The sequence below is a fragment of the Tupaia chinensis genome, unplaced genomic scaffold (assembly GCF_000334495.1).
Source record: "Tupaia chinensis unplaced genomic scaffold, TupChi_1.0 Scaffold000119_2, whole genome shotgun sequence".
In the NCBI taxonomy this organism is placed as follows: Eukaryota; Metazoa; Chordata; class Mammalia; order Scandentia; family Tupaiidae; genus Tupaia; species Tupaia belangeri.
This window is the reverse complement of record NW_006159586.1, coordinates 3,203,720-3,215,859: the sequence shown is the minus strand read 5'-3', so window position 1 is coordinate 3,215,859 and position 12,140 is coordinate 3,203,720. Positions and strand designations below refer to the sequence as shown.

Here is a 12,140-nt window from a genome sequence, read left to right as displayed (position 1 = left end):
TGTATCAGGAGCGCTCCCCGCCTCCTCCTCCTCCTCCTCCTCCTCCTCCTCCTCCTCCTCCTCCTCCTCCTTTTTGTAATTCCTTTTTGTAATTTCCAGTTGACTAACAGGTCAGTTATCTTTCAGAATATGCCATGTTGTGGATTTGTCTGGTTCTTCCTGTGTCTTTTCATTTGTTCTCCCTCATTGATCTCTCCTGTAAACAGAAAGTTAACTCCAGAGGATAGATGGTTCAGATTCAGTTCTTTGGCAAATTAATTAATAAGCATTCTCATGCATTTCATAGTGCATCATGTTAGGAGGTATATAATATCTAATTATACTGGAGATACTAAACTTGATCAGTGAGTTCAGTGGCAACCTAATCCCTTTAGTCTAAAGGGATCAGACCGTTCTTTCATGTAATGGTCTCTTCCATTAATGATGCCGTCCGAGTTAGTTACTTCATTACAGGCTGCCGAGTGGCAATTTTCTGATTGTTATATTACAGGCATGTTTGGTAGAATTCTTCTCTAAAGATTTTTCCTTCATCAACTCTGATTAGTTATGGTTACTTGGAAAAGACAGTGATTAATTATTTTATTCTAAAAACGATTTCTTGGTTAGAGGGCACATAATCTTCAGAGAGAAGAGAACCCCCAGTGGCACATGATCATGCTGCAGTGCTTTTTCCTCCGTTTCTCCATCCTGTCAGGATTTGGGGCAAATACACTCAGCACATTTTTTAAGACACTGAGCCAAGATTTGAACTGTGGTTGGCCACGTCAGGTACAGTTCCCAATGCATAGGGCTTAACCACTATCCCACAGGACTGGTCCAATATTTTTTTGTTTTATATTTTATTATTTTCGAATAGAGATTTTTGCTATAGAGCACATGCGCTCACCAGAGAGACAGAAGACAAGAAATCACCCCCCAGGAGGGATGGCCACCCTGCAATCTTTTCTCCATTCTCCTCTTGGGATCTTGGGCACACACTCACACACGCCCAGTATGAGTTTCAAACCTTGGGGTCCGGGACTTGAACTATGGTCAACTACATGGGAGTCCAGTGGCAGAACCGTTAAGCCATCTGCTGGTCCCTGTATTTTATTTTTAGAAATAGAGATGGTTGCTTTTGTAGTAACCAATACATTTTGGGGTTTTTGGCTTTTCATTTATTTTATTTTATTATGAACTCCTAAATTTTTACATCTATATATATATATATATGTGTGTGTGTGTGTGTGTGTGTGTGTGTGTGTGTATGTTTCAATCATCTGCAGAATAATTATTCTTTTTAAGTTCTGACTATTCCTTCTTTGGTGACTGGGAGATCCCTTATTTTGTTTTGTGCCTTTGATAGTTTCCTGCTTCCTCGTTTCTAGGCCAACAGGATGTCTCAGGCTCATTTGTACATTTTCTGTCTTGGACCTAAAAACAGCCATTTCTCCACGGAGCTCTGTTTTCATTTGTTTGTTTGTTTGTTTTCTTCATTGAACAATCACAGTTTGTGGGCCAGCTCTCCAGCATAGCAGTTAAACACACTGAGGTAGCTGGATTCCACATGGCTGATCAGGGTTCACTGTCGCACCCCAGTGGCGGCTTACAAGCTGGGTGTTCATGTGTGCCCAGGGTCATCCTGACAAGTTGGAGGACTGGAAGGAAAGGGATTATGCCATGACTGGACCCTACTGGGAGGGGCTTCCACTTTCTCTCTCTTTCTTTTATGGCATAAAAAAAGAAAAAAGGAAAGGGAAGGGAAAGGGAAAGGGAAAGGAAAGGGAAGGGAAGGGAAGGGAAAGGAAAGGAAAGGAAAGACAAGACAAGACAAGACAAGACAAGACAAGACAAGACAAGACAAGACAAGACAAGACAAGACAAGACAAGACAAGACAAGACAAGACAAGACAAGACAAGACGATATGTGGTTGATAGGTGATAGGGGTGCTGCTTCCTGAGGAGTTTGTCATTTCTTTTAGGTCTCTTCAGTGGCAAAGTCAAGAAAGTATCAGTTCTGGAGGAGAAAAAAAGATCATCCTGTTCTTAGTTCTGATTTAAATTTAAGATTTTTTTAAAAATTCTGATTTATATTTTGAACAACATTGATGTATTTTTCTTTTCATTCCACTGAGTATGTCTTTATGTGTATATACATAAATAATTGTTTCACAGTAATATTAATATTACTACTAATGTTAAGTCCACAAGACTTTAGGATTTTTTTTTTTTTTTTTTTTTTTTTTTGCCTCTGTCCTTAGAATATATCCCAGTGTGGTCAAATCTGTATTTTAAAGTTGTTCAAAATAACTCTTTGGTATAGTTTTATCATCACTTGGTATACAGTTAAATTCATTTGTGAAAGTTTTCAATTTGAAAAATTGGCTTAGGTTCAGTCTTCGAATATGTATAGTTTTAAGTTTCATTAATATACTATAACTTTCGGAACACTGCCCAAAACATGGCACATCTGGAATAAAATGTTTACTTCTTGTTACCATATTTTAAGAATGACCAGTGTTGGGGCCAGTAGGTAGCCTGGTGGTTAAGGCACTAGACTCCCACATGACCAACTGTTATTCGAGTCCCAGACCTGGTGGCTTGCTTTCTCACCTTCTCTCTCTCTGTCGCTATCTCTTGATTTCCCTCTCTCTCTCTCTCTCTGCATATATCTCTCTGGTGAATGCACATGTCCTATAGCAAATTTTTTAAAATGATAATTTTTAAATTAAATAAAATAAATAAATCTTAAAAAAAAAATGACCAGCATTGTATCAAAGGCGGGGTAGTATGAGTACTTCATGAATCTGGGCAAGCAGTAAGGGAAAATATTGTCTGTATGGAATTTTAAAAATGTAATAAAACCTACTAATAGTTGACCTGCTTTTTTTTTTTGATAGAGAAACATGTATCCCATTATTTTAATCATGTCTAAGCCCCATTACAAGTTTATTAATAAAACATATGTTAAATGATTGAGGAAACAAACACTAGTTGAAATCCTATGTATTGATAAAATAATTCCCAGAATCTACTTTTGGGTCTCAGTGCTAGTCCCTTGTGTTTGCCCCATTGATTTCACTTTTGCATTTGTACTCAAGATGACTTGATAAGCCAAGAAGGCTATAAAGGAAATATGTAAAGACTCAGATCTTAATTTTAGACCATAGGAAGTTAGTTGTTGTTTTGTCTCCCACCCCCATAAAACCAATGGGATGACTAGAATAAAATAGAATGTGTAGTTTTATAAAAATGGGATTACTTGGTCAAAAGCAATTCTCAGTTTGTTGATTTACTGTATTACTTCCAGAAACATTGCCCAGTTTACATTTAATAAGGTTTGTATGATAACCTTCGTATTTCTGTATTTTAGCCATCTCTGTTACGTTTTTTCTAACAGCATCTTGCAATTTGATAGCCAGAAACATGTATTTCATTCTTAAAATTTAATTTTTTGTTTTACCTTATTAGGGTTGTGGTTTTTTTTTTTTTTTTCTTTTTGCCATAGAGTGCATGCACTTGCCAGAGAGAGACAGAGAGAGGGAAAGTGAGAAATCACCCCCTGGGGGAATGGCCACACCACAGTCCCTTCTCTTCCATCTCCTCTCGGGATTTTGGGCATTCTCACACACTCCTGGTGTGCCTTTCAAGCTGCCAGGTCTAGGACTCAAACCATAGCTGGTCGTGTGAGAATCCAGCTCCTTAACCACCATGCCACCAACTGACCCCATAATTTTATCTTTCTAATCACTGGTGAAAGTAAATTGCTTTCCAAATATTTATTGTTTGTATATTTTACAAATTGCAAGTGTGTTCATTTCTGTTTTATATTTCATCTTTTACTGATTTCAAAGAGCTCTTTATAGATATAAGGAGAAATCGACTATCTGATATCATAAATAAATATCTTTTAATTTTGTTGGTGATGTTTTATGACATTTTATATGTTTAGGTAGTCATACGGGCCAGTCTTTTTTCTTATGGTTACTACTCTCACTTCTTTTCTTCTTCTGTATTTCCATTTCGTTTTATATTCAACTCCAGTTCATTTAGAATTTAGTTTGATTTGCTGTGAAAGGTAGATATCTCACTTTTTTTTTCAAATATGTAACCAATTTTTCTAGAGATCCGTTTGAAAAATCTTCTCCCAAAGTTTAAATGTCGCCTTTATCATGTACTAGAGTCTGTTTTGGGCTTTTCTGCTATTATGTTGATTGGTATAGTAACAATTACTTTAATTTTATTAATTTAAAAAAAAATTTTGCTATAGGGGGACCAGTAGTTGCTGCAGTGGCTATGTTGCTGGACTCCCACGTAGTCAACTGTGGTTCGAGTCCTGGACCTGGTGGCTTGAACTCACGCTGGGTGCATGTGTGTGCATGCCCAAGATCCTGAGAAGAGAATGGAGGAGAAGGGATTGCGGTGTGGCCATCCCCCCTTGGGGGTGACTTCTCGCTTTCTGCCTCTGTCTCTCTCTGTCTTTCTGGCAAATGCACGTGCCCTATAGAAAAAACCTCTCCAAAAAAAAAAAAAAAAAAATTGCTATAGGGCATGTGCATTCACTAGAGAAAGAGGGAGAGTGAGAAAGCACCTCCACAGGAAGATAGTCATGCCACAGTTCTTTCTCCTCCATTCTCCTCTGGGGATTTTGGGCATATATGCATATGTGCCCGGCGTGTTTTTCAAGCTGCCGGATCTAGGAATCAAACTGCACAATCAGCCATGTGGGACCCAGCCTCCTTAACCACCAGCTGGCCCATCAATTATGTTTATTATTGTAGCCTTATGTATTTGAATAAAAAGATTAAATCCCTCCTTACTACTCTTCTTTTGCAAAGTCGTCTTGGCCCTTTTTTAAAGTTTATTTTTCCCATGAGCACAGCAAAAAGAGAGAATATACACACATTCCAACAGAGTCTTATTCCAGCCTCAGCCATCCCTGGGCACCGGGTGCCTGGTATATTCAGGGTGGTCTTCAGCACAATCGCAGAACCTTCCCGTGAGGGTCAGCCTCTCAGAACACTGCATTTTATTGCTGTGCCACTACCCAAACCCTTCCTGGCACTTTTCACGTATTGTTTTTGTTTTTGTTTTTTTCTTCTATGCAGTGGTTCAATACATGCTTTTTGAATCTGGGGCATGAAGTAATATGAATTGAGTTCGAGGGGCTTTGTGAAGATCTAGAAATTTTAGTTAAAATTGTATGTATACGACTTGGTACATTTTTCTGTAAGGGCATCCCTGTCTTCTTTTCCCCTCTTTATTCATAGTAGGTAGAAGACGGTACACTTGCTAGGGATGGACACCCTCCACAGGACCAGTCATGCCCTGATCCCCTTTCTCTCAGCCCAGTGCATCCTGGGCACATAGGCTTTTGTGCCTGGCACGTTTCAGGCTAACAGACCAGAATTTGAACCAGTTACCATGTGATCCAGCTTCTTGCAAGTGACGAATTAGCACTGTGCCTGAGAGCCATGTCTATTTTTTTTTTTTTGAGTGGATTTTTGCTATAGAGCACATGCACTCGCCAGAAAGACAGAGAGAGGCAGAAAGCGAGAAATCAACCCCTCCCACAAACACCTCAATCTCTTCTCCTCCATTCTCCTCTCATGATTTTGGGCACGCACACAAACATGCCCAACATGAATTTTAAGCTACCAGGTCTGGGATTCAAACCATAGTTGACTACGTGGGAGTGTAACGTCATAACCATTTCGCCATCTGCTGGTCCCATGGAACCTATGTCTTTTATTGACCTTTGAGATGACCACCTAAAAAATTGGGGGATTGCTGTAAGATAATTATAGTTTCAAAATCCAATATTACTATTGAGATTTTTAGTCAATGAAGAATAATAGCATCCTTTACAAAATTTTATTTTCCCACCTCGAAACATGCTGATGCCTTTTTACTTATTTAATATTTCTTTCATGCCCCAAAGTAAACTTTTGTAATTTTTCTAGGCCCTAAAGATTTATTACTAATTTAATTTCTTACTGTTTTGTGTCTATGAATGGATCTGCTAATGAACTTTCTCTAAGAAAGAAAAGGAGGAGAGGGAGGGAGAGAGGAGGGGAAGAAGAGGGAGGAAATGAATGAAAAAAAGAGGGTGAGAGAAGGAAAGAAAAGAAAAGGAATGAAGGAGGGTAGAAAAGGATCTACAGGGACCAGCAGTTAGCATAGTGGCTATGTTGCTGGATGCCCATGTAGTTGACTGTGGTTCGAGTCCCAGACCTGGTGGCTTAAGCACGTGCCGGGCGCGTGTGCGTGCGTGCCCAAGATCCTGAGAGGACAGTGGAGGAGAAGGGATTGCAGCATGACCATCCCCCCTGGGGGGTGATTTCTTTCTTTCTGTCTCTCTGTCTCTCTCTGTCTTTCTGGCGAGCACACACGCCTTAGAGCAAAATAGCAAAAAACCTCTCCAAAAAAAAGGGAAAAAAAGGATATACAGAATATTCTGGATATTCCATATTTTCTCTTAATCTGATTTTTCTTTGAAATTTATTTAAGCATATAAATAAGGATATAAGTCAGGGCCAACCATGTATCCTAGTAGCTGAGTGATCCTACATGAACAACCACAGTTCGAATCCCAGCCATGGTGGCTTGAAAAATCATGCTGGGTGTTTATGCATGCCCCACATTCCAATGTGATGGAGAAATGGAAGAGAAGGGATTATGGTGTGACCACATCCCACTGTGGGTGCTTTCTCTCTTTAACTCTCTCTGTCTCTCCATCTCTGGCAAGCACAGATGTCCTCTGACATTTAAAAATAAAAAGCAGATAAGTGAGTAAAAAGTTGCTATGAAATTGTGTTATAATTTTATTGTCAAAGTACCGAAGAATGCATTCTTAGAAAACTTGACTCTGGGGTCTTTTTTAAGCATTACTCTTTGGCTTGTGGTTTTTGGCATCTTTTATAGACTTGAATGTTGTTCTAGGACAACATTTTCATACTTTGGTGAAGCATAACCATATCAAGTAACATTTCAGAACTATACATTGCATAATCTTGGGCATTTTCCTATAAGAAGGCACTAAGGAAATTTTATATTTTTATGAAAGTGCAACTCTTAAGTAACAGTGACTGTTTTTTATGGGATAGCTCCAGGCCACATTTGCTTACTTCCCACGTTCTAGTTTTTCTGATGTTCCCAACTTTAAGTATAGAGGTCAAAATGACATTTCAGGTCTCTAGATATGAATCTCATAATCTTAAAATAGGCATTACTCAGTTTATTGAAACAACCAGTTCTGTTTTGTTTTTTTTTTTTTTTTGGAGGGGGGGGCGGAATGCAAATAAATTAGATTCTTTGATGTTCTAATACTGCATTCATTTTTAAAAACTTTTTATCTCAAAATCATGGACTTATAAAAAAAACATGGAACAAGTCTGAAGAATTTTCATTTATCTTTTATAATACTTGGATTCCCAAATGTTAAAATTTTACCACATTTTCTTTATCATTGTGCATGTCTCCCAGTTTTGAAATGTTTATAAGTTTATAGATGTGATGTACCTTTACCACTAAGTACTTAAGGTTGTGTTTCTTAAAAACAAAGACATTTATCAAAATCAGGAAATTAACATTATTAAATACCATTATCTAATCTGCAGACATTCAGATTTTGTCATTTTTCCTCATTAATTTCCTCTGTAGAAAAAGAAAAAATACCCGTTTGCCCCTGTCGTGGAAGATCCAGTATCAAAATCACATGTTAAATTTAGTTATTCTCTGTTGTCTTCATTAATTGGAACCATCTCTTGGTCTTTTATGCCTTTAAGGACCTTCATGATTTTAAGAATACAGAACAGGCTTTCTTTGTTCGTTTTTGCTATTGGGCACATATATTCACTAGAGAGAGAGAGAGAGAGAAAGTGAGAAATCACCACCCAGGGAGATGACCATGCTGCAGTCCCTTCTCCTCAGTCTCCTCTTGGAATGTTGGGCATGTACACACGCACCTGGCATCATTTTTAAGCTGCTGGGTCCTGGGACTTGAACTGCGATTGGCCATGTGGGAGTCCAGCACGTTAACCATCACACCACCTGCTGGCCCCAGTGATTCACATTTTTAAAGAACACAGTTTTTATAGTTTCTTAAGTTTTTGCTGTCTTTTGGTACATTGAGTTCTTTCTAAGACTCAGTAGAAGTACCTATTTAAGTATAAGCCAGTTTTGAAACATTTTTAAACTCTACTTTATCTTGGACAATATCAGCTTCCCTCAACCTCTCTGACTATCAGCATCCTGTACAAGTGGAATGTTTGTTGCAGTTGATGAACCTACATTGATATACCATTATACCCCAAGTTCCTAGTTTATATTAGGGTTCGCTCTTGGTTTTGGACGTTCTGTAAGTTTGTTCTGACAAATGTATGATGATATGTATCCACCACTGCCATATCATACAAAATATTTTCACTGCCCTAAAAATCCTCTGTGCTTTGCCTAGTCATCCCTCCCTCCTCCACAACCCTTGTTGGCCACTAATTTTTTGTATTGTCTCCATTGTTTTCCCTTTTCCAGCATGTCCATTGTTGAAATCACATATTATGTAGACTTTTCAGATGGGCTTCCTTCAGTTAATAAAATACAGTTCCTTTATGTCTTTTCATGACTTGAAAGTTCATTTCTTCTTAGCACTGAATAGTATTTTATTGTCTGGGTGTGTCACGGTTTATCCATTTTTCTACTGAAGGACATCTTGGTTGCTTGCAAGTTTTGCTAATTCTGAATAAAGCTGCTATACACAACTGTTTTAGGTTTTTGTATGGACATATGTTTTCAACTCCTTTGGGTAAATTCTCAGGAGCGCAATTGCTGGATTGCATGATAAGAATTTGTTTAGTTTTGTAAGAAACTGCCGACCTGTCTTCCAAAGAGGCTGTACCATCTTACACTCCCACCAGCAAAGAATGAGAGCCTGTCGCCCCTACCCTGTGCCAGCGTTGGGTGTTATCGATGATCTAGCTATTTAGCTATTCTAATAGATCTTTAGTGGAATCACACTAAAGTTTTTAATTCGCATTTTCCTAATGACATGTGATACGAGCACCTTGCCATAGGCTTATTTGGCATCCACATATCTCCTTTAATGTAGTGTCTGTTCAGATCTGTTGCCCCCCACCCCCTTTTTTTTTTTAATCAAAGTTGTTCATCTTTTTTATGTTTTTTTTTTAATGTCCTCTTTTAACAGTTCTTTCTTGGGCATCATCTAGTGACAATACACAGAAAACTTTGAGGACATAAGTGATGATTTATTTTCTTTTTCTTCAAAGGAAAACTCCTCTCTTTCTGTTTCTCTCCTTTTACCTTTGTCTTTCAGTTATACCTGCCGCCACTTGCGGAGATATGTGTATGTGTTGGACAAACTGTATTTCCCCCACTCTCACTGTTCTACGCTTCAGCGTTGCTTCTCGACCCTCAGTGACAATGGAGAGGAACTCTTGTCTCTAACTTGCTCTCACATTCTCAGATCCTATGCTTCCAGGTTATTAACCTCTGCTGTCCGTTTACTGCATGCTGCATGTTGTCTGTGACTGATAACTGCATGTTGCGATTAAAGAGAACATTTAGACTTGACGTGATACTAAATAATTCTGTAAAATAGCTGGCTGGGATATTTTTTCTTACAAATGTCTTCTAAGGTACTTTATATTATGATTTGTGAAAGAGAGGAGAGCTTTTAACTCTCCCAGTTGTCATGTACACGTGTACGAATTTTATATACCGTATTCCATTTAGAAATATTTTGATTTAATTAATAGCAGTTGGAGTGCTCTACCTGAGTGGTATATAACGTAGACTCTATAGTTAGTTAATTACAAATGAATTTTGAGTTCTTGTTGCACTAAACATGCCTGAGAACTAGCTGTTCTGATAAAAGTACATTCAGTTGGGCAGGTTTGATTTTATAAGAAGTTAGCAATTATCTTATTGGGGTTTTGTGTCTCGGATGCATTTTACTTATATGCGGAGTAGTTACAAAATCAACAAGTTGCGGTGTGTCATGGGTGAATGTAGATTAAACATAATGCTGGTGGGAGTAGTAAGAAAGAGACAAGCGATCAGTCTGAAATACCAGAATCAGCACCGGCTGTTTCGTGGGGCTCCTGCACCAGAGTAGAGGGGCAGTGTGACATTGCTGCGTGGTACTTAGCTGACATTTCTAACACGCCTTTTCTATAAGAGAGATGACTTACGCCAGCACTATACTGTTAGCTAGACAGGATGATTTAAGGCAATATCTTCTCTGCCAAATGATTTAGAGGGAAATGGGGGAAAAAGAAAATAAAAAAATAAACTCCATGACAACCTTAACCAGAGAATGAAAAACATTTAGAATTAAAATAGACCTTTCCAGATGAAGAAGCATACAAAGGCTTCAGACTCCACGTTCTATGTAAGTGAAAACACTGATTATTAGAAAGGAAGGCAGTTCAACATCGGAATTGGCAGGAACTTTTCCCGGTAGCAGAAATGTCCTAAAGACACCCAGGCAGCTTGCCTGTGGCCTAGTGGCTAAGGCAGCAAGATCCCACATGGCCAACCAAACGCTTTGATCCTGGGCCTGGTGACACGTGTGTGTACTCCAGATCCCTGTAGGATAGAGAAATGAAGGATAAGAGATTGTGGCATGACCATGTCCCAGTGGGAGGTTACTTTCTCCCCATCTTTCTGTATCTCAAAGACTCACGAAGATTGTGATCAGGCTCTTACTGCGTCACTGTAGAGAATACTGAGGAATTTAAGTAAGGGATAGAAAAGCACGTGAAAATCATGGACTGAATTCATAAGTATGTAATATAGAGGGATTAATCAAACTTAACAGAGTTCATAGAGAAGTCTCTGCCAGTTTGGGTGCCATGCTGCCCTCCTTTCCTAATAATCACTGTCCACTGACTTAGAGTGAATGTGAGGTCAGTGGATGATTCTCTTAGGAACTGGAGACAGAGCTTGCCTGGTTGCAAGGAACAGGGAGGCCTGCTAGTGATCAGTGATCCTCCTGAATGGGCAGCATAACTGACACTGCCCTTCTTTACTAGTGTATCAGGCAGGGCTCTTCAGAAAACCAGTAGGAGGGATCAGCAGTTAGCATGATGGCTATGTCGCTGGACTCCCAAGTAGTCGACTGTGGTTCAAGTTCCGGTCCCGGTGACTTAAACTCACACTGGACGCGTGTGCATGCATGCCCAAGATCCCGAGTGGAGAATGGAGGAAAAGGGATTGCGGCATGGCCATACCCCTTGGGGAGTGATTTCTCACTTTCTATCTCTCTCTGTCTTCCTGGTGAGTGCATGCGCCCTATAGCAAAAAATTCTCAAAAAAAAAAAAAACAAAAAAAGAAAGAAAAGAAAACCAACAGGAGATTTTTACACACATACACACACACATACAGAGAGAGATTGATTGATATATATTGATTGATATATGTATTGAGAGAGAGATTGGTTGGTTGGTTGGTTTTAGGAAATGGGCTTTGGCTAGCAAGCTGCAGTCTTGGAGCAGGTTGGCAGGTTGGAAGTGTAGGTGAGGTTGATGTGACAGCGTTGAATCCTAACTGCACGGGCAGGCCAGAAGGCTAGAAACTCAGGCAGGATTTTTAGATTGTAGCCTTGAGGCAGAACTCCTTTCTTGGGAAACCTCAGTATGTGCAAGGCCTTCAACTGACTAGATGAATCACATTGTAGAGGGTGATGTGCTATCCTTAAAGTGAACTGATCACAAACGGTAATCACATTTGCAAGTATTCACAACAGTCTGGACTATGAACAACCAAGAACTGGCGCTCCGCCAAGTCGGCATATAAAACTCCCAATCACTCTGTGCTTTTCCGTTTTGTTTGTGGGTCTCATATCTGTGCTACCAGACTGTGAGCCTCCTGGGGGTAAACACCGTTGTGAGCCTCGTGGGCTGTCTTACTCATTGTTCTGTATCTCATGGCATCTCATGCCTGGCGCACGTTAGCCCTCGTTAACGCTGCTGGGAGCAGGATCGAGCACTTGCTGCTCATGAAGAAGGCCACTGTCTGCTTTTTGGAGTGACACTCTTTACCTGGCAGTAGCATGAAGGAGAAAGAAATACTTGATCAGGGGCCAGCAAGTAATGGATTCCCACATGGCCAGCAGCGAGCGGGTCCAGTGCTAGATCTTGCG

At 39.6% G+C, this 12,140-nt stretch overlaps 1 protein-coding gene across 2 annotated transcripts in view; it reads left to right on the top strand.

The window, feature by feature from the left end:
- DYM (dymeclin) overlaps positions 1-12,140 on the top strand; it is a 445,444-nt gene that overhangs the window by 239,092 nt on the left and 194,212 nt on the right. The window contains exon 14 of one of the 2 annotated variants that reach the window (XM_027770270.1): positions 9,311-9,475. The exons of the other annotated variant lie outside the window; for it this stretch is intronic. Coding sequence (XP_027626071.1) covers positions 9,311-9,475 — 165 coding nt within the window. The remainder of the gene's footprint in view (positions 1-9,310; positions 9,476-12,140) is intronic. 2 annotated transcript variants of the gene reach the window in all.